This window comes from Seriola dumerili, unplaced genomic scaffold (genome assembly GCF_002260705.1).
Source record: "Seriola dumerili isolate Sdu_G_001 unplaced genomic scaffold, Sdu_1.0 BDQW01000025.1, whole genome shotgun sequence".
Lineage (NCBI taxonomy): Eukaryota > Metazoa > Chordata > Actinopteri > Carangiformes > Carangidae > Seriola > Seriola dumerili.
In genome coordinates this window covers 13,533,143-13,561,086 of record NW_019174280.1, presented here as the reverse complement: position 1 = coordinate 13,561,086, position 27,944 = coordinate 13,533,143, and the positions used below count along the sequence as shown (strand labels likewise).

Sequence of the window (27,944 nt, the reverse complement as noted above, 5' to 3'; positions counted from 1 at the left end):
GCCCCGACCTGTTCCTCTGCCTCTCTCTAAACTCTTCTTCTCCACGTAGCTGAAGGAGTATGAGCGCAGCAGACAGTCCAGCAGTACTGACACTGCAGAGTGGACTGACGGATCTGCACCCAATCTAAACCAGTCCTCAAACTGCAACGTAAGTACACCCCTACCCCATTCCCCCCCGACACCCCAAAAACCCTGACCCTTCCCCTTTACTCTACCTTTCCGACCACTCTCACCTTTCAGTTTGATTTTTCAGCCGAGGGGGTTGTGAAGGAGGACGGCCATTGTTGTTTCGACGTTTGTGTGCATGGGTGTGTGTGTTTGTGTTAATCCAAATGTTAAGAACTGTAACCTTAACTACTGTTCTTAGCTTGATGTCTAGACTTTGAATATGATCCACCTGTAGACTTCCCTTTTCAATATATTTGCATAAACCACTGTTTAACTTTTATCTTGCCTCCCTCTCTTCTTCCTTTTCTTTATCTGCCCTTCTCTCTCTGCTCTTTATCCATTAGCCAAACTACAATATATCTGTCTTTGCACATACATTCTCTCCACCATGTCATGTGCATCGTAATAAAATGGGTGTTCCCTCTGTGAATCTTGCCTCATTGCTTACTTCGGTTTTATTACGCAATGTTGCGAGTCCTCTTCCATGTTTTATTCATCAAGTTAATTCTGCCATGTGCTCATTTGAAATTTGTCCCAACAAAATCATAATTGGCTCCAGTAGTGACAAGGTAATTGTCTCCTTGGAATTTAAGATCAGGTCCGTTTCCATCAATCAGTTGTAATTGTAACTTGCAGAAAGCCAAGTGGAGAGTCGGACAAAATCCAGCCAGAACCTCTTGTGGCATAAGCGCTTGTTAGTATTGATTTTGTCAGCTGCGATCCTTGGAGTGAAAGCCTCCAAATCTCCCCAGTAACCTTTTTAAATGAGTCAAGACCTTTGAGGATACTTCATGTTGTGAAGTTGGTCCCGTAACGGATGCCATGAGTTGTGGAGTTGGAGCTCAGACAATCACAGCCTGTTGGATCTAGTTCGGTGTTTGTTGACAATCACTTAGTTCTTTCTGTTGTATCTATGTTTGCATATGCTACAGTTGTCCCCCCCCCCTATTTTAAATGTAGGCCAGCTATGAAGCAGATTTAGGACTCACAGTGGTTATGGGTTTTTCTTTTTGACTAGTTCTGTAATATATGGCATCACATGGGAAAAGCATGCAGTCATACAGAGTCACACTCTGACCCAGTTTTATATAGGAAATGAGTTTATCCAAACACAAAAATTCCAAGTATTCTGAAAATAACTTCCTGCACATGTGTATTATTGCTATTTTGGAATGTGTTACTAATTCCCAGCTACAAAGCACTGACATTTTCTAAAAGCGATCTCTTGCATATACTCTTATTCTCTATTCGTAACTGAATGCATGTGCATTTCATGTCCTCGTTGGTAAAGTAATTGGAAGGTTGACCCTACAGCCTTTAGACAGATGTGCTTCGATCCTTGCCAGGGTTGCATCTCCAGAATCAGTTTCTTTCAAGAGAATGAATATGCTTTCAGTGCAGATGTGCTTGACTTTTACGCATTCACAGCTGCCCCTGTTCCTCTTCAACTTGAAAGTAATCTATGGTTTACATTCTTAAACACCAGGACTTCAGATCTAAACGGCTGTTTCTTACTGTAACTGAATCATTAAATCCACGAATAAGGACAAATGCAGAATAGTTTTCTCACATCACCACTGGTCCCTATTAAATGCTTCTTCTGGTTGGTTAATTGATGATTTCCTTCCATATGAAAAACAGCTTAATTATACCATAGATAACCTCAGCTCTGGTTCTGTCTGCTGTCTGGCTCTCTCATGTGGGTGTGTGAATTGTGCATGAGTTTGCTGATCATCTCATCAGTCTGTTAACCCTCACATTACCCCCTCTGCTGCCAGCTGCTCACTTCCTGTGGGAAGAGGATTGATCGATTGGGGGGTTTTACAGGACAGGGGAGAGGATGAAGACTTACTGAAGGAGGATTGTGTAGAGGAACACACAGATTGGCTCTGGAGGCTGTGAACAAATGCAAGTGCTGGAGGCAGAGAGGAAACAAGGGAGAGAGAGAGAGAGAGAGAGTTAAGATAAAGACTACCCTCAGGGCCAGAAAAAAAGGGGGGGGGGATATATCTCCCCTTGCCCCAAGTTCCAAAATTGGCCACTACAGGAAAAATTTCTTCTCTACAGGGGCCTCTATTGGTGTCACATGTTGCCCCCTTTCCCCTATAATGAATGGAATTAGGTCATTCCCAAATTCAAATAGTAACAGTTCTGTGTGCCTGTATTCTATCTATATGCAGACATGTGAATATACAGTACATATGTGTGGCTGACTTGTTAGCAATAAGCAATTCTTTGGCTGCTCTGTCCCTTTTTCTCTGATGCTGTGTTTCCCCGGTCTGCCCCCCCCCCCCCCGACGATCGGAACCCACATTCCAGGGCTGGCCATTAGCGATGTGGGGGCCAAGGCAGGGTCAGAGGGACTCAAATGATGGGATTGTTCTCCATGCACAACACGCCTTTTCTCTGCTAGCTGTGCGGCACGGCTCTTCCAAACAGTCCCTCATTCCTCTGAGCTGAATTCACTAACAGGCTGCGTCTGTATCTGCCAGCATGTGCACAGGGGCACAGATATTATTTTGGATCGTGCATGCGTGAGAATGTGGTTGGCACACGATGGATTTGCTGGACTTGCGCTTGCTAGCCCGTTGTATATTAACACTGGAAGTGCTACCCTGCTGTTTTAAACTAAGGTGGTAAGTTTTAAGGCACATTGTTGCACTTAACTTTCTGTATCAGATTTTCTTTTGGGTTTGTCCTGTTCAGTTTTTATGGCACAGAACGAGCAGAAAGATTTTGGTGTGCGCTGTAAGGATGTTGGATTATAGTTTTCTAAGTTTAAGGGCACCTTCCAAATTGTGGGAACGGTCGTCAAGGTAATTTGTGAAGTGAAACGGCAGTTATGGTGGAGGAATTGTTGCTTTGACCTTGTTTTTGATGGCGGCCTTTCAGCCCTTCTTGATTCATGGCCTCATATGTTTGAGTTTCTTTCTGTGTTTCTATGTCTCCCCTCCGGTCATTTGCATGGATGGTGTTTCTCAGGGCTGGGTGAGGACGTATATGTCACTGTCACCTCTTTATCTTCTCCTGTTCTTTTTCCTCCTTCTGTCACACATGGAATAGAAGAAATCATGAGGGGGTTAACTGCTAATTCACTCAGGCAGTTGTGTTAACCCCAATATGACCTCATATGACACACTGTTTTTTTGGGGTTTTTTTTACACTTCTCAAGAATAGTGGTTTATAGGAACCAAGACCCAGGAGTCGACTCCAGTCCAACCTTTGGTGGGTTCACTCATCTCACAGTCTCTCTGCTGCCTCTTTTATCAATCCTCAAGGACACAGACTTGTTATTACACTACATTCTTCGAAGCTATTACATTCTAGCATCGTCCAGGGCAAATGGAAATTTAAAGGAATCACCACAGCAGCCAGAATTGTGTGGTTGACTTGAGGGATTGTCGGGGACAATTGGGCTGAGGGGTAGTGGAGTTATGGGTTTTCAGAGCCTATTTCTGTGGTTCGTCAGAGGCCGGATGAATGGCTGTGCCCCAGCTCTGGTCTGCTGCGCCAACATGACAGAAATCCTAAACGTTGATCATGCACCTCAGAAGGTGGTTAAGTGATGGCAGAAGGGGGGGGGGGGGTCAGTGTGATAGAATGGACTTTGTGATGCTGCACTGATAACTATATATTGTTTTCTTTTCCAACTGCGGGTTTGTAACACTCACACGTCTGCAGGAATCAAAAGGTCATAATGTTGCTCTGGTTGTGTGGTGCCATCAAGGATTTGCGGACAATGTCAGATTTGTTGGCTTCAACCGAGCCACAGTTGTTAACATCATCCCCACTGTAGGTCAGCAGCCTCTGAGCCAGGCCTGCGGTCTAAACTCAACAACAGCTAGAAAGTGGTTTCTTGCTTGTTAGCTTTAGAGCTGCAGGAGGAGACTGTGTTTTATCAGACAGAGAAGAGCTAAGCCTGCAGGCCTGTTCTGTCTAGTGGTGTGTGTGTGTGTGTGTGTGTGTGCGTGTGCGTGTGTGTGCGTGCGCACGCACATGTATGCATGAGTGTCCCTCTGCAAGCGATGCAGTCAACCTCGACCATGGAACTGGCAGTGTGTGAGAGAGGTGGTGTTGCTGTGGAAACCAGTAGCAAAATAGGAGCAAATTAAGTTGTTTGAGCTCCATGATAATTATGGTGGTTTCTGCCAGACAATCTTTACGCCAAGGCTCAGCTCATCACCACCATCACATCGAGGCTGCAGCAAGAATGTGCATACACACATGGAGCTGAGGGAGTTTTTCTGCGGGTATGTGTGTTGAGGCTCAGTGGGAGTAGGGCTTGTGCTGTACGTGTGTGTGTGTGTGTGTGTGTGTGGGTGTGTGTGTGTGTGTGTGTTTGTGTGCGTGCGTGCGTGTGTATGTGCGTGCGTGCGAGTGATGAAACTGTTAGCGACTTCATTATTCTATCTCTTTTCCACTCCACTACCACTGTGCAGAGAGTTTAGATGCAGTGAGAAAAAAAAACACGAAGATGCTGACACCCATAACATGCGACCAGTGTCCTTTCATTTCCTCTGGAGTAAACGGTCTCTGAAGGCAACATCATCAAATAAGACCGTTTATTGTAATACTGACTCACTGTGCCATTCAGTTATACCCATTTTTTTTTAAATTACTGTCATCTGGTTCATTATTTCAGTGCATTTTTTTTCTGTTTGCTATGTATATGAATTTCACACAATGCAGTCCTGCAGTCCTCCATTTCTCACATCACTAACTTCGACTCCATTCTAAAAAACGCTCCCATCTGTTGCATTATAACAGCATCTCAAAGCATATTCGTCAAAGTTTGTTTTATTTTCTCACTACTTTTTATATCAAAATAATTCAAAACAAAACCATACATTTCGTTAATCTCTGCTTTCATGAAATGCTTGCGCTGAACTGGACGGAAGACTTTTCCCAGTTTGACTGTGTGTCCCTTTTATTACATCATCCCTCCCTCTTTGTCTCTCCCACCAGTCTCGTGAACAGTCAGACGATGAGCAATCGGAGGACTCTGTGAAGTTCAAACGGCTTCACAAACTGGTTAACTCAACACGCCGCGTCAGGAAAAAACTCATCAAGGTGGAAGAGGGCAAGAAACACGGCTCTGAAGGTTTGTAACCCTCAGATGGTGAATTCCTTTGATTGTCTCACAGCTCAAAATAGTTTAAATCTGTCAGCATTTCTTTTTCACTTTATCAGTCAATTAATGTTCATGTGTTGTGTTTCCCAGGCACATAAAGGTCATGGTTATAGGCTTCATGCTTCTACTGTATACAAATGTCAACACTGCTGGCATTACTTTTTAGAATTTTATGTTTAAAATCAGTTTGAATTGATCTGTTGGTTCTCACGAATAAGAAGTTAAAGTTCAATCATAGTAAAAGTTGTGTTTTTGGAAATGTATAAAGTCGTGTCTTTTTGCCAATGTATTACATTCTTTGCCTGAAACTCAGACTTGAAGAATGTGTTTTGAAATGTTTGCTGGCGAGCTGTGGTTTGGAAATCCACAGATGGGTCATGGGACTGCACAGAATCTAATGTCTAAATCCTGAGTAACAAACTAGTGATGTTTCTGTCTTGTTTAGATTTCCTGAATCTGGAGGCACCTCCCACCTGTGAGGACAACACAGCTCTGTACACAGGGGTACTAAAGAAGCCCCCTTTGCCCCAGGAGGCCTCTCTGCCCTCCCTCACCCAGGATCAACTCTCCCTCGATGGAGACACAGACAGTCTGACCACCTCCCCTTCCTCCAGCAGCTTGGACACCTGGTCCGGACACAAGCTGGTCAAAACCTTCAGTAAGTCTTCCAGTACCCACGGCCTCATCCGGCCCCCCAGGAGAACCCCGGTCAGCTCTGGTGGCCTGGGAGGTTCCATCTCCGGCGTTGGAGGTAGTGGCTCTTCCTTCTCGGAGTTGGATGGCTGTGGATTGGACGACGAGGGGAAACTGTCACGCTCCACTACCGACAGCGAGATGCGGAAGGCCCTGGGCTCCATCTCCCATGGGGTAAGTAACAACGAGGCCCTCTACGCTTACTATGGCCTCACCAAACCTCGTCCCAAACCCCATGCCCAGTCTCGTTTCCTGATCTCCCTGGATGACGGTCCACAAGGCAGCCCTAAACACCAAACTGCCAACCGGCACCATGGCAGCTGGACACACCGGAAACCTGACCCCAACTACGCTTACTCCACCAAGCACCTACTGTACCAGCGCTCGCGCAATTCCAAGACCCCTGTCTCCCCTCTGTCTGTCACCCCCTCCTCCCCCGCCCGCTGTGATGTAGCCAAATCAAAGGGTTTTGGAAGTGGGGGAGGGGGCTGGGTGTTTCCCTCTCGCAGGCTGCGTGGTCGAACAGCAGTCAGTGAGCTGAACATCACCTATGTGGTAGAACGGAGCCTGTACGGTCACCTCAACTGGGCCCAGCTGGTCCGCCCAGTTACCCTCAGCCGCGCTGAGCGCCGCTGTCTGTTGGAGGAGGACCGCGAGGCGGACAGGAAGTGGGCGGCCAGTGTGGACCGCTGCACCAAGCGTGTGCTCTTGCGGATCCAGCAGAAGTCTGTGAGTTTGGACCATGAGGTTCAAATCGACCGCCTCGTGTGAGCAGGACTCGGTGTACTTCAAAGTTGCAGAATAGCTCAGAGGTTACAATAGAAGGTGCAGCAGACATACACAACACAACACACGAAGCATGTCGACTTATTTAGTTAATGACGTCTGTGTGACAAGTCAGAAAGTAGCGCAGCTCACGTACTGAAAACGTCAAGAACCAGCCTATCACAGACATATCTGCCCTCAGAGGAATGGTATCTTCCTTGACCTTTAAGTGAATGCCTTTGGCTTCAAACCTTTTTCTTTCAGCTGAAAATGAAATGATTATGGAATGTGCAGTGCCCCACTTGGGAGGTTAAGTCACAGCAGAGGTTTTATAAGTGCCTTTTATAAATGTCAGATCCCTGAAGAACACATGCACTCGCACAGTCACGCTGATCCCTGTGGGCAGAGGAGATGCTGTACGAGCTTGGAGGAGCTCATTCTTTGAACTGCACAGCACGTAACCTCAGAGACATACTCAGTGAATGGCCTTATTAAGTCGAGTTCAGTGACAGATGTGTCTTTACGCTGATCAACTTTCAAATTGATCTTGTAAGGCTTAGCAGAGCAATTAAAAAAAAAAGTGGATTCAGCAGACAAACAGGTGAACTACATGTACTAATACATATTCATACCTCAGTGAATATAAAAGGCCAAATTTCTAATGTTAACAAGGATGAAAAGGGTCTGGTTGCATCGCAAGTACCGTACTCATTCCCCCACATATAACCTGTGTAAATCAATACAAGTAGTGACAGATACTCTAGGCGGTGTTATAGAGGAGCTATCCTGCAGCTTTGAGGGTACCTGAATCCTATCGTGTACTAGTGAAATCACTGGAGGTCGTTCTCATCCAGAAACTCTCCGAATCCACTGTTTCTGTTGTTGCTTTTCGTTTCTTTTTTTTTTTTTTTTGGCCCGTGCCTCTATGGTTGCAGATATGATTTTTTATTTTTTATTTTTTGGTAGTTTTTCTTTTCTTATAATTAAATTCGAAAGGCATTTATTTCTGGGTGCATGTCCATTCCATCAAGCATCGCCATTACATTCAGAACAGTTCTTTTTGGACGTCTCTTCAAACATGTTTGTTCTCCAAACTGTGCTTTTCCTGGGAAGTTGTGATGTGGACTGCAGCTGTGGACATCTCATATAGAAACTATTTTCTTAATGTGCAAGTTCTTTGCACCTGGGTTCATCCAGGGTTTGTGGGAGTCTAATCGAGTAGTTTAGAAGTTTTTTTTTGAAGCAAAGGAGAAATGCCACCAAGTACCCCACAGGAACCGAGGGTTTGCTTTTGGCAGAAGACGCTTGATGTGCATGTCTGTGTCTACATGTTTGTGTGTGACCTACTGCAGAGCTTGGGAGGAATTCAAAATGTCAAAGCCAATTTAGTGATAAGGTCCTGGATCTCTTCTCCTCTCATGTCATAGTTCCTCTTTGTGTCTACCCCTTATTTTGCTGTCAACCTCTAAAGTCAAGAAGAAAAAAATCCTCCATATCACCCTGTCCTCTCAGCAGAAACAATTTGCTCTGTCTGAAAATGTTTCTTGTGAGAATAACGTATTGGCGGCTCTAAGCAACCAGCCTAAATGTTGTGCATGTTAGCATACTAAGCCCAGCTTTGCATTTGTCATAATTAACCACAAAATGAATTGCATCAGGCTGCGCTGCAATGAATATACATTCACTTGTAAAAGTACGATTTTTATATTTTAGCTTGGCCACATCAAGTAAGGTTAATTTTGTCCAACATTTTCTCCGGGGGATTCAAGTTTTAACGCCCATGAAGCAACTTGTTGGAGCCGACTGTGAGCCCTCCATGGTCAATATAACAGCTCATTTGCCTACGACCATGCAGTAATTTTAAAGAGGAGCTCATATAACAGTTTGTGTTACATCATGTCTGTTGGCTGTCCACAGTCCCATATGACATCATGCCCCCACATATGTACAAACCATATACCCATGTTCATTAATCAAACTGTTGCCCGTGTCGTGTCATGCCAAGCATGAATCATCGTGAGTTGACCCTCGATGGTTGTGGATGGGGAGCTCCTGTAACGCCACCTTCTGAGTGTAACTCATTTGATTGTATTTTGGCTCCTCCGCAGAGAACGTGCAGCTTCGGAGGCTTTGACCTGTCCAACCGTTCGCTCCATGTGGTCAACACAGGCTCGGAGGCCAATGTAAGTGCTGGCAGCTTGTAAAATAAGAAGAGGGGCACGAGCTGAACTCCCGTCATACTAAATCCCCCTTTCTCCTCTGTCTTCTGCCTTGCTTTTGTGACCCCCCCCCCCCCCCCTCCCCCCCCTCTTTTTTTTTTTCAATCTCCCCTGATTCCGCCCCGTCTCTCCTCATCTCTCTCTCTCTCTCTCTCTGTTATCCTTCCTCTCTGTCCATCCTTCTCTGCCCTGCCTTTCCTTCTTTCTTCAAATCGCAGAATAAAGAGCAGGAGGCTATTTACAGAGAAGTGGTGAAATCCCCCACTACGTCTCGGATCTCACTGGGCAAGAAGGTCAAGTCGGTCAAGGAGACGATGAGGAAACGCATGTCGAAGAAGTACAGCAGCTCCTTGTCTGAGCAGGTTAGACATGGACACACACATACACACACACACGGCCACACTTTTTTGAGTCCTGTATTGTTAGAAAGCTCAGGTAACTTTGAACATTACACGGTCTCCCTTGTTTTTAGGGCAAGTCATCTATAAACAGTCAAACCTTAACTTTGTTTAAAAAGCAGCGGCGAACGCATAAATGGTCCCGCAAATCTATACAATATGTGTTTAATCCTGGACACAGGCGAGCCAAGCACAGCTGTAAAGACATAAAAGCTGCCCATGTTCTGCAAACATTTAGAGGAAGTTTTGCAGTGTGTAAGCCACATACTCTGTCCACAGGCTGTGAGTGGGCGGGAGTATTTGTGTTAGTTACAGAATAAACACAGAGCACTGAAACACACACACACACACACACCCTCTCTCTCTCTCTCTCCCTCTCCCTCTCTCTCTCTCTGCTGTGCTGTGCTGTCCCGGGGCCCAGTCAGTAGGGTGGAGTGTGTGGTTCATGTTGAGCTCATGCAGTGATGCAAGTGTCCCCCAGGCTTGTTGTTAGGAAATGGAGACTTAAAGTGTGAGAGTGTATAATGGCTGTCTGATCTGCTCTGGCCTAATTTTTTCTGGGCATCCAGTGGCACCACCGGTGGCCTCGCCAGCCCTGCAGTTTGATGTCGCCCAACGAAATATGTCATTAATGTGGAGTTCAGCATCTGTCCGTCACGGTGGTCCTCAACGCTGTGACCCACATATCCTGGCATGAGTCATAGAGCCATTGGTTGGGAAAGAGCAAAGGAAATTTAATTACCATGTCACAATGTCTCAACCATGGTCATTTTATAGGCCACAATGCCACCTAGTGGATTACTGAAACAGTAGTGGCATGTTGATGCATGTTGTTGCTTCATTATTAGAGACTTCAAAGGAGATCTGGAAAGATTTGAAATCAATTTAAAGTTTAAACAAACAATTATGAGTTGTTTAATTTATGCAAAACAATCATTTGGCACATATCATGTAATTTAGGTCAGTTTAGATGGTGTTATTACTTCCATAATTTGATGGAATTCCTGCTGAAGTAAGTTGTTCCATCAGGACATTAGACAGTGCGGGATCAAGTTTTAGTGGATGTCTGTTATTGCTAAAAAGAAAAAGCTTTTTAATTTTAATGACTTTATTTGGTTGGACATTTTTGTTGCCCCTACTAGTGCAGCTTGACTTCACTGCATAAAGGCAATGTGTTCACACTTGTTCAAGTATGTCTTAATACAATGATCGTATGGACAGTGAAAGTGTTATTGTCCCCTGTCGCTGTTTCCGTTCATTCTGGCTGCGAAGGAATCCAGTGGAGGTGATGGGGAACGAAACCCACAGTCCGTGTGAAAATGAGTTCAGCTGAAGTTAATGAGGCTTCAGTTTGACTTGACAAATCTAGCGAGTTGTCGTCCAACATTACAGTCTTTGTTACTATGCTCAACTCAGCGAGGAAACGCTGTCAATGGAAACAAAAAGAAGTTTTTGAACTAAAAAAAGATTTAACTTATAAAAATGCCATCTTTAGTTGATTTAATTGAGATAGCTAAAGCCTCATATAATCAGAGAAGCTTTAGCAGTCATTCCCAGACAGACCCAGGACTTTGGATGTTTTCCCTCATCACTTATATTTAAATAGGAACTGATCTCTGTACAGTTTGTATGGAGAGGAGAAACAGTTTCAGTGTAAATGTGAGGACGTGAGTACTGTTTTAATGCAGACTTGAAGAATTGTGAACTTATTCTTTAAGACATACTGTTTTTTTCAGAAGGTTCAGGTGCTAATATTATGAGGTCTTTAAATGAAACAAAAAAGGATCTTTGCTCCATAGAAATATCAGGAAAAAATAAAACATTTTAGGAAGAAAAAGCCTCCAGAATTTGTATGTTTTTAATAACTTCAAATTTGAATTGATGGATAAATCTCATTCATGCTTAAAGCTGAGTTTTATATCTGTCCATCTGTTTTAGACATCAATAATGGTAAAAAAAAAAAAATACCCCTCGGTTTTAAACACCACCTCCACCTATGATATTCATCCCTCCCTCTCTCTTCCATCGTTTTCCCCCCTGTGTCAACCTCCTAACCACACTGTCCCATCCCTCACATCTTCTCCTCTCTTAACTGTACAACATTTCCTTTGTGTCCGTCCCTTGTGTGCTTTCATTACCCATCCTGCATCACCCTCCCCCTCTCTCTCTCTCTCTCTTTTTTTTTTGTCTTTCAGTCCAGTCCGGATGGAGCCCCCGGTTCCCCTCAGTCCCCTCAGCCTGACACCGACTCTCTGGAGAAGCCGAAGCTTAAGGCTGGAGGCTCTGTGGAAAGTCTGCGTAGTTCACTCAGCGGACAGAGTTCAATGAGTAAGACAAGAACCATTGTTTTAGAAAAGGCATGCTTGTTGTTATCAGGCCTTTTTGTTTTTTGACATTGTGTATATGAGAAAAAGTTTGTTTTTTTTTTGCTTTCACAAAACCAGTACTTCACACCACTCTCTCTCAATTTTACTCAATACTTTGACAGTTTGTGAAGCACATAAACAGGATTATACTTGCCGTTTAGTTCTAGCCATGCATCATCGTATAGCTCATGTAAACATCTCGTACATAAGTGAAGGCAATCTAAAGATTTAAATTGATTAAAATAGCCTGATTTGAGCAATGCGTAACACTAGATGGTGCTCATCACATTTCCTGTTTGCACTTGTGTATTTCAGATACAGACTTAACCTTCATGCTGCCTCTGGCATTAAATGGTTTTTTTTTTTGTTTGTTTTTTTTTTGTGGCATGATCTCTCTCTTGATCACACCCAGTCCCACCAGCTGCCTCGTGCGCTGTGATCTCAGAACGTTTTCCAAGTGTGTTTTGATCTCGCAGGTCATCTTATCTAATTACATCTTATGATTACTTCAACCTGGTATTTCCGTCACATCTTTTGTGGATACATTTTTCAAGTTGAGAGTGAAGTGAAGACTTGGCCGACTCGCAGTGATTCAGAGCCATAGAACACGCACACAAACATGCGAGCAGACAGGCAAACATACGGTAATAATTAGGTAGGAAGTCTTGCCTCTCCGATTCCCACACGTCGACATGATTTCAGCCTTCAGTCTTCCCTCAGACGCTGAGGAAAATATGCTGTAAACACTCTGCTTCACCCAGGACATGCAACACAACTGTTACACTCCTCACTCTTACTTCCACAGAAACAGAGAAAAAATAATGTAGTCTTTGAATAGCGTATCTAGCCTTGTGAAGCTCCTTGAGCTCCTTTTAAACAGTGATGATGAAGAGATGTTTTGAAGAAAGCTTCAGTCAGATTTGGACTGTTTTGATGATATAAGAGAATCCTTTTTTTTTGTGAAATTGTTAATATTTATACACAGTCATTTTATAGCTCATGTGCACATTTGCTTGTGTGCCTTTGTGTCCAGGTGGTCAGACAGTGAGCACCACCGACTCATCGGCCAGTAACAGAGAAAGTGTGAAGTCGGAGGACGGTGATGACGAGGAGCCGCCTTACAGAGGACCGTTCTGCGGGCGTGCCCGAGTCCACACCGACTTCACCCCCAGCCCCTACGACACGGACTCCCTCAAACTGAAGGTAAAACACGTTATGGTTATGCACACCTGGTTCCTATTCACTTGTGTGCAAATTCAATAGCCACAGCCTTTAATCTCTGGAATTCTCTACCACACACAATCTGTTCACTCGTTTGATTACACTTCATGGATGAAGACGATTTTTATAATCTAGTTTTTACAGGTGAAAAATACTCATGTATGAGAGCTACTAAGTACAGTTTAAGTCTTATACTGGCCAAAGAGCTTCTACATGATATACAATAAGAGTGTGTTGCCTTGATCCAGAAGACAATTGTGGTTTGGGGAGCAGATCATCTCACTCTTTCATTAACTGTTCAATTTTTTCCCAAGCTAGTCTCAATATTTTTGAGCAAGCGACAGGGTGAAAAAGTAAAGGGTGGGGTTAATCTTTCTAAACTCTGCTCTTTGTGATCCTCCAGCGTGGTGATGTAATTGACATCATCAGTAAGCCACCCATGGGAACATGGATGGGTCTGCTCAACAATAAAGTCGGCACCTTCAAGTTCATCTACGTGGACGTGCTGAGCGAGGAAGAGGAGAAACCCAAAAGGCCCGTGAGGAGGAGGAGGAAGGGCCGACCACCCAAGCCCACCTCCGTGGAGGAGCTGTTGGAGCGGATCAACCTCAAGGTAAAATACCAGACATGCTAGATTTGGTATAGACTTGTAGTGAAAGCCAAATTCAGTAGGTTGGATCTGCAGTATCATGTCTGTTCACGAGCTTTCAATGGCGGTAAAGTTGAGTAGGTTTACATAGATTTTTATCTCAACCTTGCAGAAATCAGTCCAAAAATCCCACTCCTCTGGCACCTCAGTAGGAGATATCGGATCTTAAGTAAATGAAAATATTATTTTAGCCATATATCTTTTTACCCAAATACCTTGAAAACACATTCGCTGACAAGCAGAGATAAATATAGCTCATTACAGGCTACATTACAGGCTGCACGCCTTAGGATGTTTGATCTGACACTGACGCATAAACATTAGCACCCACATTCTCACAACCACGCCCCAACAAAAAACTCACATCTGTCATCAAAACCCACTCATACCTGGGATGCTCCCCCTGAACAGAGAAAGAGACTTTGTGGGTTTGTCTGTTTTATCTCTGGCCAGCCTAATGGCTAAGTCACAGATTAAAGATTGATGTTACAGCACAGGCTTCCTAAGCTGCGAGTCTGTGAGTGTTACAAGTGCATTAGAGCAGTCATGTCCCCTTAGTCACCACCAGATTCCCAGAGTGGGCGAGTTAGACTAAACACATATAGAACATTGGAGATTTTCCAGTTTGCAGCCAATGTGCATTCTCTTACCAGGTGTTTGAACCGCTCTTTGCCTTCTAATAATGAAAAAGTAAAAATACATTCCAGTCCCATTGTTTTTCTTCATCCAAGATAAATGATCTTGTCAAGCGTCATTTATATTTGGTTATTCAACTTGTTGGACATAAGCTTTCCTTTTAGCATGAGCTGAAAAAAATGTGTTGCATGGTTGTGACACATTGGTTAAGATAGCTATGTAAATAAAACTAATTGGCTAAGTCTATATCTTGATTTTGTGAAGTTTCTTCTTAAATCAAGACTGTTTTTTTTTGTTTTTTTTACTACTTTTAAGGTAAGGAAGTTTTTCACACTGGCTGATTTTTAATTCTTGGCTCAAGAATCTCATGAGTCATTTTTGGTAAGCCTGCTGTAATTTTTTTTTTCATAAAAGTAAAGTAAAAGTAAAGTTGTTTGCAGAGAGGATTTTTTTTTTTTTTTTTGCAGCAATATGTAAATGCAAAAGTTTTACTGCTTTAAAGTGCCTCATTTATTTCCTGCATTATAGATATTTCCTTTTCTCAGCTGTCTGTCTTTTGACTATGTTCTCAAAAATCGATTGAGCTCTGTAGGCTTTGTAAAAACTATATGAGCTGTGATCGAGCCGTCACAGATCAAAGGCGTAAGAATATTGTTGTTTACTTTTGGTAAAATGATCAATAACATTTGGTTAATCTGGCGTGCCCCCCCCCCCCCCCAAAAAAAAAAAAAGAAAAAATTTGGAACCTGTAGAATTTTTTGGACTGGCTGTAAAGACAAAGGATGCTGTGGCTGAGAGGAGCCGGCTGCCTGTGTTTGTGTTAGTTGGTGGTCCTTTGTTTAGTCCTGCATCATCCAGCAGAAATAGAACAGAGACACACAGTTCTCTGCTGCGGACTCCACCATTGTAATTGACGGTCTTGCTGGTGACACACAGTCTATGTATTCGTCCAACAAAGTGTGTGGGTCACACAAACGTAGAGCCCAGTAATATCCAAAGTGGAAGCAGTTATGGGTGCTTGTGAATGATGGTGTCAGCTGACTGTGAACTCAAACAGGGCGTAACTGGAGTTTATACTTTGTTTTCTTTCTCTGTTCCCTCTTAGATAGCACAGTGGTTTGAGTGACTAGCTTTGGTGTGTGTTTGTGCTCGTGTGTAAAACACTGTCTCATGTGGTTGAGGAGTACTTTGATGCAAAGGTCTCCACCTTCAGTTCTTCGTGTTCCCACATCACTTTGGTGTGTTTCCCTTTCCAGTCCTGTTTGCCATTTTGGTCACAGCTAGAATATCTTGGGATTGTTGCTTTCACTTGTTTGCTGTAGCTAACTCATTAATGTTGGCTACAACTCACTTTTATATGCCTGTCAACTTGACAAAGTTTGTGCCATATTAAAGCTTGTTGACAGTTGAGCAGCCGTAACTGAATTAGCCATGGCTCAACTTGATTACATGCTGTCTAAATAGCAGTTTAGATTTGGCTCACCGGTGGTTTGAAAATACACAATGTGGATTGGAAATTATGAGCAGATGACAAATGTCTATTGTAAACTTTTTTTTTCTCCTTACTCTACCGCTTTATGTATTTCATGCTTCTACCACAAAGTTGTTGTCATTGATCCCATGACTCAGACCCAAAGTGTATTTTTCTTTAGTCTAGTGTATATTTTCTACAGTCTTTAGACTTCCTCAATCTTAGCACCGCAGAGGAAACTTTAAACTCAGACTGCACATTTCTTTTATCCAGGAGCACATGCCTACTTTCCTGTTCAACGGCTACGAGGACCTGGACACATTCAAGTTGCTTGAAGAGGAAGACCTGGATGAGCTGAACATCAGAGATCCTCAGCACAGAGCCGTGTTGCTCACCGCTGTAGAGCTGCTACAAGAGTATGACAGTAAGTAAACGTGAAAACATTTTGGATTGGAGTGAAGACACTCAGTTGATGAGTCTTAACTCGCTCAAACAACCTGCCTGTTTGAAAGATGCATTATAATGTATGGGTCAATTAAAGTACTCTGCTCACATCCTGGTGATTATTAGGAATTAGCACCAAAACTGATTCTGTTTTCCTAAGAGTAATACCTGCACAGTATGAGTGTGTCTTAATGAAACAAAGACGCCATCTTGGAAGCTCTGTCAACAACTTGCACTCTAATCTTATGGTAATACAACTGAAGCAGTTGTTCAGCTGCAGTGGTTTCTTCCAATTACTTTTCATGCTAAAAACGGCAGCGTACAGTTCAGCTGCGTGCCAAAGAAACATAAGCGTGAATGAAAATCAACCAAACTTCAAAACTTAATGGCGAGAGATTTTAGTTTTCGCATGAAAACAATGACAAATTAACAGGATTTAATACTTTTAAAATCAAGGGAAACCATTCAACCCTAATTCCGATGACGATGCCATTTTCTTCATGTCTTTGTATTTTCAGGCAGCAGTGATCCAGAGCGCAGCGGCCTTTCGGGCTCCCAGGAGAAGCTGCTGTCTGAGGGTCGGGGTCTGGTGGGAGACTCCCCGCGGGACTCCGGTTGCTATGAGAGCAATGAGAACCTGGAGAATGGTAATGATAGCTTTGCTTAGTGTAGACCGCCATTACCCAAGGACCTAGCTAAGGCCTAGCTGGGTGTAGCGTAGTCCTAGTGCCACAGTGACTCCTTCGCCTTTTTCCTTTCTGGGCTTCCACCTCCGCTCCATCTCTTGCTATGCATCTGCGCTCTAACACCCCGCCCATCTCACTCCTCTGGACCAGCATCTGCCAATCAAACAGCTCCTCTTTCTGCCACATCTGCCCAAAACCTCACCCGCACACACCTTTTACCCCTTACACAGGAAGAGTCCCTTGTCACTTTCAAACATTCTTATCTTCTACTACTCTTTCACGCCACTTTCTTCACCACTCTTTTCATTCTATAGGCACTCTGTATCATCAGTGCCCAAGTCCACTTGTTACTGAAAGGGAGCCAGGCCCCAGACCACAAAGCCTAGTCCACCACACATTGCTGGGAGCACAGAGGGAGAGATGCTCCCCAATGCACAGAACTGTTCTGATGAGAGCACACTCACTGCCCAGTCATGGACTCAGATTCCCAGCTCTCCCACCTGTGGCTGCAAGGCCGGTAGACGGATACCAGGAAGATGAATATGGGCTCAGAGAGTATTTCTGTTAAATGTTTTTAATATAGAAAAAGAGCTTGCAGAGTAGCATGTCAAAAATGCCTGTTTATTTGCAGTGGTGATTCTATTGGCTGATTAAGGTTTTTGAAAAATGTACAAGTCAGGTAAACGATTCACAGCTGCCATTTAAATCTCCTGTCTTCGTAGCATTTCTAGATGTCACTTTCCTTGTGTTTATAGTGATCATATTGCACAGTCGAACAGTATGTGCCTAAAACAAGATGTGGATGAAAATATTTTTAAATTGTAGTGCATAGATTGTAAGAGAGTTCTGATTATAGAAGTTTATTGAGGTCTTATTTGTGATATTTGTTAATTGTTTTTTTTGTTTTTTTTAAAGACTGCTCTATCTCTCTGCATAAGACTGTATGCTTTCTTCTGCCACACAGATCATTCTTTTTAACAGCCCCATAACTCATAAATCACTGCTTTGTCAAACCTTGTCTTCTTTCTATATCTGTTTGATCCCATTGTTAACTACTGGATTTCCCTTTTGTGTGTGTGTGTGTGTATGTGTCATTCAGGTTTAACAGTGAAGTGTGCAATATGCCACAGTAGAGATTTAAGTTGTGGAATAAAAACCACTTCTTTAAAAAAAAAAAAAAAAAAAAAAACACCAAAAAACATAAAAGACTCTGGGGCTGCTTGCTTGATTTTTATGTTTCGCCTTTTTTACTGTCTGTTTTTCCTTCCCTGCCACTAAACACTGTTCACAAACTAGCCGCATAACATTTAGCAAACATTCTGCATTTCTTCTTGCTCTTTCAGGGTTCCACAGTGCTGCTATAAACACAGTAAAGCCACAGCATTCACTAGTATGAAGAATTAGCAAAGGAAAACATTCCATTTGAAATCAAATCATTGAAGGTGATTAAAAATCATTGCACAGATTGAGTCTTTAAAACATTCTCCATTGGAGAACAAAATAGCACTGTAGAGCCTTGAATGTATGCTCTTTTAATCAATAGACTTTCTTCAACATACATGTGTCTGATCAATTTTCCTGTGACTATATGTCATAATTCTTCCTTGTATCATCACATGACCTCTGTAATCTATCTACCTTCAGTTGTCATGTTCATATGCGTACATAATGTGGTGATGTACTGTATTGGTCAGTGGAAAAAAGGAAAGGCAGGTAATGAAGATATTCAGACCGTGAAACCAGTCTAACATGAGTCATTATATCAAAATATAAAGAATCTCTTTATTTTGAAATTTACTATATAAGTTTGGTCAAGTTCATTACACTCTACAGTGTTATTGTAATATGTGCGTCTATAAAACACATTGTAGACACAATTTTAATGTATAATTTGCCATCGATGATGTAATACAATCCAATAGCACATCGTCACTTTTACTGGTTTTGAAGTATGTCTCACTGGACACCCAGCCGACCTCATTCTCCTCTGATTTCATGTCTGGAGATGAACACTGTAATTAAAGTAAATACAGTATCTCTTGGACCTGCCAAGTCAGTTAATTTATTATATTCCCTTGTAAAAGGCAAGAGCAAATACACCAATATTCTCAACTTTTATTTTTGGCATTTCTGGGAACTGTTGAAACATTTTCATGACATTCCATCTATTGAATCTCTTTCTGTCATTCCACCACTTAAAGTCTTTGGCAAGCCACACTATGTGGCATCCACCCATTTCATCCATCCATTTTGCTCTGTAAGCCAAAGGATAGATGGTAAGTTGCTTCGGCTTTTTTGTACCAATGTTTCTGAAATATCCCATCCAGATCTCTTTATTTTTGGGATTGCTGCTATGACAACAACAAATCAGCCAGTTTGGTCATGAGTCAAAGAGCTTATCTTATCCCAGTGGCACTCCACCCCTTCTCCATAAACATTTCTCTGCTTTTGACTGGTTTACAGATAAGCCTGAAACAATACAAATGTAAAACTTATGTGAGTAGATTTTTTTTTTATATTAAACTGACTTGGCTTTGGCAGACTTGTTAAAAATAATTGGTGCTGTGAACATGTTTTCTAAAGATGCAAACATTTCACCACATCAGATTTCTCTACTGTTGCCAAAGCTGCTGCCATCACAGGAAACACAACAAAGTAAAACAATGGGGATGAAAGGCAGTAACCGAGTAAACTGAGTCATATGCAGTCTATTAATATGCATCATATTGTGTATTGATGAAGGCGCTGCTGTAGCAAGCTGGAGAATGAGGGACTTATTTCCTGTTTGAGAAACACTTTTTTAGCAGTCAAGAAATTTGGTGACGCTAGGTTGAAGATGAATATTTTTATTTTGCAGGTAAGAGCAGGAAAGCTTCCCGTTCCAGTCGTTCTTCAGCAGGCCTCCAGTCTCCAGACTACCCTACCCTGCCCATGACCCTTTCAACAGAGGCTCTGCAACAGAACAGCAAGAACCAACGCACAAAGTTCCCGAAAAGCTTCTTTATCAAATCCTCCCTGAAGGGCTTCAACCTGCTGGGGCTGCGCAAAGCCCAAAGACAGTCCCCCATCCCGGCCAGCCGCAGCTGTGAGGACCTGGATGGACCCCCACAGCCCACTGGACCGTGGAAACGCTCCCACTCTCTGGGAGATCTGCACTGGGAGCAGACTTATGAGCAGAAGAAAGACTTGGGTGAGGAGTTGAAACCCACCAAGGAAGGACTCAAATCAGGCAACAGTAGCCCCACCAAGGTCCATAGAGACGACAGTGCCCCACCGCAGAATGGGCCTCCAACAGTGAGCCCTAAAGGAAGAGCTGAGAGACCGCCCATACCCTCCCAGCTGCCTCTCCGCCCCACTTGTCCCACCCCCCAGTCCCCAACTCACCCAGAGCCCCTCTCCAGTCCAACTCCAAGTCCCCCTGAGTCTAGTGGGGAGAGGGTCATTCGGACTCACCCCAAAAAGCCTCCAGTCCCTCCTCCCGTTCCTGCCAAAAAGTCTAAGGAAAGACTAGCCAATGGCTTACGTCACCCCCCTCTCTCCCTGCCCTCCTCGCCATCTCCCACACCCTCCCCGACCCACTCCCTCACCCGTTCTCACCCAAGTAGCCCCATAATCCGAAGCAGCAGCAGCAGCCCCAGCGCCCCTGCTCTACCTGCCAAGACCCCGAGCACCCCTGCCAGCCCCTGTGCCACCTCATCAGCCTCATCCATGGGTGATGAGTCAGGCACTCCCCCAGCAGTCCAGCCTCCTTGGCTCTCAGATCTCGGGGGCAAGGTGGCTGTTGCAAGAAAAGTTTCCCATACCAAGATGAGTCCTGACCTGCTCACCCTGCTGGAACAACGGCTGGAGGCCGAGGGAATCGATCTGACTGAGGAACCCTACTCTGACAAGGTCAGTAAAGTATCATCCATCCAGAATTCTGACCTTTTATTAAAAGCACCAAAACTTACAAATACTTCCAGAAGTTTTTGTAGTAGGTCGTAAGGTGTGGAGATGAGGTGAGGAATTCTAAACCACATCTTAGCTAATGCATAACAAAAACTTATGAAGTCATGTTTCCATGGTTAGTGTGAAAATCGGACTCTAAGACACCTCGGGGCTATACTTGTCTGGCGTCAGGCTCTTTTGGTTTAGTATTGTAACATGCCTAACTTAACTCAGTCATAATTTGACTGCAGCTTGGATCCAAATTGCTTTGTGTTTAGGCCAACAACATCAGTGGCTTGCTTTGGAGCTCATTTAATTCAAAAATAGACACTAATAGAGTCTAAAGTTTGTGTGTTTCTTTCTGTGTGCAGATGCCTTTTTGTATGCAAGGGCATTTATTTGTGAGCGAGGGTGAGTGGGTGTGTGTGTATGCGCGATAATAAATACACTGCCTGGAGCTGAGGGGGAAAGACTGTGGGTTGAGTTTCACTATGATGCGGTTGAGACTGTTAAGTTTATGGGCTGGATCTTACTGAAGGCAGACGGGGTTATAAAATCCTCTGCCACTCGCCAGACCCCAGGCTGGGCCCCTTTAACATGGCGGAGTCCCCGACACTGGCAGGAAAACAACATACACACACAAACACACATAGACATCAAGGGATGAGGTGAGAAATAACATCTTAGACCACAGCACAGCACAGCTCTGCTGGATTCCTATTAGTCACAAGTGGATTGGCAGAGACATGAGAGGCACGCTGCTGCTGCAGTAGCAACATGTAGGGTTTCAGTTTTCATGTGGTCACTGGTGTCAAATGACATACAGGTCCAAAGTTTTTCAAACAGCTTCCTCGTATTTGTTAATTAAACTGCAATTAATTAAAAAATATTTTTTATAAAAATCATAATTTGTGCTGGGTATCAAACATCAGTAACAACTAAAAACATCAGATGCTTGGTTTGAATGCTTTTGAATCACGTCTTTATAAGATATTTGCTAATTATAAATTAGGAAATCAGCAAACTTTATAAGCGCAGATGCACTGACAGGTGTGGTATATTTTGTTAAATTGAAAAAAAAAATCGTTGTAAGAAAAATATGTTTGTATTCCTCAAACTAAGCTGTTAAAAAGTATTTTTTTTGTAAAGTTACCAAATCTCAGTTATCATATTGGCAAGGCAGGGGGTATAATAAATGCAGTATAATCCAGGTAGTGTGGAGGGTCGGCTTGTGTGACCTGCTTTCCATCCTTCTCTTTGGAGGGATCAGTTCCTCCATCCACCCACCCTTTCATCCTCCGGTTCAGTGTGGCCAACCAAAACCAGGCCTTGTTGGAAACCTGCCAATGCTCCAGGTGTAAACACAAAGAGAAGGAGAACAAGCAAACCTGTCCTTTTACAATTTTAAGCACTTTCAGTTCTCTGCCCTGCTTTTTCACATAGTCCCTGCAAATACTATTCTTAATGACCTATTTTTACAAACCTTTATGTTCTTTTCTGTTGTGTTGTTAACAGCAGAAATATGCATACAAAACATGGTGTAGCATGCACATGCAGTGTTAGCGGCAACAAGGATTCGATTTTGGGTGATTTTCTGCATAGGCAGCGGAACAAAATAAACTGATATTTTTTTACAAAATTCAATTATACTGTCTACTTCTCTAGTGTCTTTGTCTTAATTTTTCCCTGACTCCCTTTAGAATTGTATTCATTACCTTGCCAGAAGATGTTTTCTATTTTTGATATACCATAATGTGTTCTTTAAATCATATATTGATGTGGTTTAAATGTACTCTTATTTCCGTATATACATCTTTAATGTCTCTTTTTACACTTTCCTCTCACCAGCATGGTCGGTGTGGGATCCCTCAGCCGCTGGTGCAGCGTTACTCTGAGGACTTGGAGCAGCCTGTCAAGGACGTGGCCTCCACCATGGACCAGCTCCGAGTCAAAGAGCTCCGTAAACAACACCGCATGGCTGTAAGACAACAAAACTGATTTTCCAAAGTGCTTCATATCACTGAAGACAATTTTGGAGTTATAGTTATAGAGCTATAGATAAATGCTTAGTGAGGCTTAATGACTGCTTAGTGTGTAACAATGCAGGCGTGAAAATAGGCCAGTTGTGTCACTTATTTCCCTGTATCCAGGGCTGGCGCCATCACTGAGGAACAGCGCAAATTGTGCTTAAATATTTAACAACCCAGCTAAATGTGGCGATATACTTTTTTATACTTAAGTGGCCTAAATTTAACTCAAGATAATAAAGATAATAATGTCCCATAGCTTTACACGATTTGGCAAAAAATAAAAGGTAAGGAACACAGCTTGTACTGCCAAAGTTTTGTCACCGCACAGAGGAGGAGGAGGAGGGGGAGGTAATGTAACTAATGCTGTATTGTCCAATTGTGTCACTCAGATCCCCTCTGGAGGCTTGACAGAGATGTGCCGAAAGCCTCTGCCCTCAGGTAACATCAACACGGTCTCTGATTGGCTCATCTCCATCGGCCTGCCCATGTACGCCACGTCCTTGGCAGCGGCGGGGGTCGACACGCTGAGTCGTGTGGCCTTGTTAACAGAGAGCAGCGTGTGGGAAGCTGGGGTGCGCGATCAAAGACACGCCCGCCGGCTGGTCAGTGAGGCACGATTGGTCGGCGCGCACAGAGAGGTGCAGTCCTAACCATGTTGGAGTCAGCTTGGATAAACAGGTATCAACTCACTGGTCAGTACCGTCTCATTTAAACATGGTCAGTAGGTGGCCAAAGGCAAATTGGCCACAGGTCTGAACTACCACGCAGGTGACCACAGCACTACAGTACTTCCTGTCTCGCACGTGTCAAAAGACTGACAGTGAGACACTCTGCTCTCTGATTTTGTCTCTATCGTTCTGACTTTTTCTCAAATGTTTACGGCATTTAGGAGTTTCTCCTTTCAGCCAAGACAAGATATCAGATGCCTTTTTAAAAAAAGAAAGACTGTAGACTCATGCTGTGGGATGACTTTCATTCTGAAGACACCCCCAAAGTCTTAAAATAAAGACCTGGATCTGCCTTTAAGGAAGATAGCACACTCTTTTGTAGGACGGATGTTTTGTTTTGTTTTTTGTTTTTTTTGTTTGTTTTTTTTTAAATACAGAAAGATGGTTTATTTCCTGCATATTTCATAAGTGCTCCATTTTCATCTTTTGTGGCAAAGCAACATTATCTGAGGGTCTTTTAAGGAAGTAGCTCGGCCAAAGTGATTTCCTTCGCACTCAGCTTCTCATTCCCACTAATAGGTTCATAATGACGATGGCAGAGTTCGCTCAGTGTCTGGACTTCTAATCCACTAAACAAAAAAACAAAAAAATGGTGGTTTTGAGATGGCTTATTTTGTATTATGTTTCTGTATTATAGCATAATGCATATATTAATTTTAAAATGATTTATATGGTAAAAATTTGTGTTTTGCCTTTTGAATGTTGCAGCCTTATTTTGAGGCCAGCTCTCAGTCATTTCTAAGCTGAAACAGCTGACGTCACACCTTTATATTTCATATTATACTCTATGTCCTATTTTACCGCGAATCTTGGATGCATATCCAGCTCCAATATGAATACAAGTCTTACATAAAGCTCTGTTTTACTCCAGTTATCCCAGTCAGCTTTCATAGCAACAATACATTCCCTGTGTATCCAAGGACATTTTAAGTTGCCTTAAATGAATGACTAGCTGGAAGAAATAGAACTTGTAGTGTTGACTTGAGACTGAACTGTGCTAAAGATGGACGCCTTTTCTTCGGAATGTGTCGAGGTCTGAGGAATAATTGAGACACAGGTTTTATGAACTCACACACACACAGATCATATACATGGATGTGGACCACTGAACATGCTTCTGAGGGATTGTGGTTTTTTATTCCTGGGAAGCTCAGATGATAAACCGCAGCACCACAGGAACGACACAGACGTCACCGCATGTTGAACATCCCTTCACCCTGTTCAACGCGTTCGCTGGACGTGTTCCATGCAGAAAGGGGTGGGACAGGGGGACAGGAGGAAATAAAAGTGTTCCAAAGACACAGCTGGCATCTGGGCTGTCATATCTGGGATTTATTGGACTGTCTACACTTTGGTTACAGCGTAGAGAAATTTGATTTATAGCTGGATAATAACCAGTTTGGGACTTTTTCGCCGCATTATACTGTAGCTATAACTAATGCCAGTCTGAAATTCTTGATTGGACATTTGCCAAACACATTGAGGGTAGATGGAAAGAGCAGTTATATCAGGTGAAAAGCTGACCTCCAAGGTTCAGCGTACACTATGACAGTAAAAAGTCTTGAAAATCAGGGAAACACTGAGTCGGGTCAGCCTGTTACTTTGGGCCAAAAACTAAACTGAAAACACCCAGAAACTCTTTCATTTGCAGAATATTCCTCTTTTTTCTAACAGTAAAGTTCTATCTTTCATAGCTAGAACTGAACTGAAGACTTATTCCATGGATTTCATATTTAAATTTGACAAAGTGTTATTGCTAAATTGCAAATTGCTTTTTCTTTTTTTTTTCTTTTTTTTGTTGCAGTGGGCACTTGATAGATAGATAGATGTTTGATGCCTTTTTTCTCTTCAATCAAAGTGGTGCTCTGGGAAACTGAGGACAGGGGGTCATTATCAAAAAAGTAAAAGACCCAAGAAGTGTTTTGTAAAGAATGAAAATACTGACACTGTAAATGCACTTTAGAGGGTAAATCTAGCTGTTTTTATAGGTAAAATTGGCTACATTTTGTTCACAGGTCCATTAATGGACATCTGTTGTCAGGTATTGTAAAGGGTTTTAGTGGGTTATGCTGGTATTTTAATTTAGTATTGAGTTCCCAATGCCAAGTTTAATAACAATTCACGAGTTAACCTGTTCCAGTTACTTACTTCCAGTTTGTTTTTGCAGTCTTACAAAAAAATTAATTCTTAATTACATATATGAAATGCTTAGCAGAAGTTGCACATTCTGTATATGTAATTGATATTTAAATAACTTATTTTTGCTTTTTTTTTTCATATCAACTGTAATTAGCTGTACTATATGAATAGCAATACCTTCCTGCATAATGCATATTGCTTTAGCCAGTGAGGAACTACAGTATGTATTGTAAAATATGTGTACAAATTATTTTATTTGGTTTTCATCTACTTAATGATTGTCCATACAGATTTGCTTGTGTATTGAAACAACAAAAGTAATGTCCATAACTATTTGTCATTCTGAAATATAATAAAAAACAGTTTCTTGCCATATGCTGGCCTTCTGATTGTCACTGTGCACTTCGCCTCCTGGCTCATTTCATCATTGTGGTTAGCTGTGACACTGCACATTGGCCTGTTGATAACTCTCTGAATTATATTTTAGAAATGAAAATGAAAAAGCATGTCTGCACAAAAAAAATTAATAACACCAGTCTAGATTTGATTAAAACCGGTCTTTCAAACATGTTATTTTATTCTTAGCTTCTTTTCTTTGTCTTGCATCTAATATTAATTTTATTGGGTTTGGTCCAAAAGGAAAAATGTAGGACAATTCTGTAACCTTGCTGGAAAGTGTAGAATACAGTATCTCTGAATAACAACTCCTCTACTTTGTGTCAAAAGTTCCACTGGTATAGTTCTCTGAAACCAAGAAGCTTAAAAACAGTGTTGTTGTGTCTGACTCATTAAGAAAACTATACACATGTTCTTTGGACCAAGACAGTGTGTTCCTCTGCAGCTTTATCCTTCAGGTCGACTGCCTGTCTGGCTCTTGTTGCAGAGCAGCTGTTGTCAATGAAAACACGCTGAGGTTTTCTAGACTTATTCATGTCAAGGAACCCCAAACACAGTAGGTACGCAGCAGACCGTGGACCCCAATTTGATAAAATTTCATTCCACAGGACAGCATCTGAGAAGATTTTCCTTGCATAGCTTCAAGCTCAGCTTGTGTTTGGCTTTCTGACTGGAAACACACACAGATGCAACTGAACAAGCATATCCTTCAAGAAGAATAAAGGGCACTTCCTTTTTAGACTGTCTTAATTTACAGGCTGCTATTGCTTTTAAAAGAAAAAAAAAAGGAAGAGCCGCAGTACAATCATTTTCCTTCGTACAGCTGTAATGAGCAGTTAGCATCCACTTCCCTGCTCTTTCTGCAACGGATATAATTACTCATCAAATTTAAAATGATCTCAGGACGAAGATTGTCTCTCTCAGCTTACTTGGCATTATTGTGCTGACTTCTGCAGGGTTACAGTACGTTTATTAGACCTATGGTGAGAGCTCCCTAAAACTTCTGTGGGAGATTCACAATATATGCATGATATCACTCTAACATGCCTTGATATAACTTGGTCACTGCATACTTCATCATTAATGAGCATGAACAATTAACAGATTATAATGTCACAGGGAACTGAGAAGAGCTCTTATGATTACACAGATGCCTGAGTGCACTAATAAACTGTAAATCTCTTGCTTCTTGTTCCCTGCTGAGAAGCAAAAACTAACTTATTCCTCTAAAAGTTTGCGGTGTAAGTTAAGTTTATTTTTGTATTAGAGGGCAAATCCAGCAATCTGAATTTGTAGCTCCCAGGGTTATTACCTCTGCACCTCCTATTGATTCTTATTATGGTAGAGGAAACTCAATTAAGGAACATTTAATCTAAAGGTGGTGCCAAAATGAGGTTCATTTCTCTTGCTCTCCTGCTATGTTTCCAACAATATTATTTGTGCTAATATGACTTCAGTAGTGTTCAAAAAAACCTTGAGGAGCCACAGGTGGACAGACTGTGTTTACTGAAGCTGTGAAATTTTGCAAACAGCACATCCAGAGGAACTTCAGTTGAATTCTATCCCCAGGATATTAGAAACTCGTACGCAGAGCTGACACATCCTGAGGCACCGAGTTACTGATTTAACAGCTAAAACCTGGATCACACATCTGAACTTATTACACTTTGCACTCTGTCTCGGTTGTTGTGTCTGTGTGGAGTTTGTGTGTGTGTTTCTTCCAAGTACTCCAGGTTTTTTTTTTTTTTTTCCAAAGGTCCAAAGACTGGTTATCTGTTGTCCCTACAGACTGGCAAGCTTGATGCATTGATGGATGATGTACATTAAAAAGATATTAAACCATCAGAAATGATTTGGTTTAAAAAACCTTATGGCCA

General features: G+C 42.5%; 1 protein-coding gene across 3 annotated transcripts in view; it reads left to right on the top strand.

Moving 5' to 3' along the window:
• Positions 1-26,044, top strand: part of sash1 (SAM and SH3 domain containing 1) — a 161,356-nt gene extending 135,312 nt beyond the window's left edge. For 2 of the 3 annotated variants that reach the window (XM_022768025.1, XM_022768040.1), the window contains exons 8-20: positions 50-148; positions 5,134-5,269; positions 5,745-6,166; positions 8,866-8,940; positions 9,195-9,338; positions 11,570-11,702; positions 12,774-12,943; positions 13,365-13,574; positions 15,991-16,141; positions 16,680-16,808; positions 19,705-20,738; positions 22,623-22,754; positions 23,194-26,044. In XM_022768025.1, the coding sequence (XP_022623746.1) occupies positions 50-148; positions 5,134-5,269; positions 5,745-6,166; positions 8,866-8,940; positions 9,195-9,338; positions 11,570-11,702; positions 12,774-12,943; positions 13,365-13,574; positions 15,991-16,141; positions 16,680-16,808; positions 19,705-20,738; positions 22,623-22,754; positions 23,194-23,454 (3,096 nt within the window). In that variant the 3' untranslated portion in view covers positions 23,455-26,044. The remainder of the gene's footprint in view (positions 1-49; positions 149-5,133; positions 5,270-5,744; positions 6,167-8,865; positions 8,941-9,194; positions 9,339-11,569; positions 11,703-12,773; positions 12,944-13,364; positions 13,575-15,990; positions 16,142-16,679; positions 16,809-19,704; positions 20,739-22,622; positions 22,755-23,193) is intronic. The other variant, XM_022768034.1, reaches the window with a different exon arrangement.
• Positions 26,045-27,944: the final 1,900 nt, after the last annotated feature.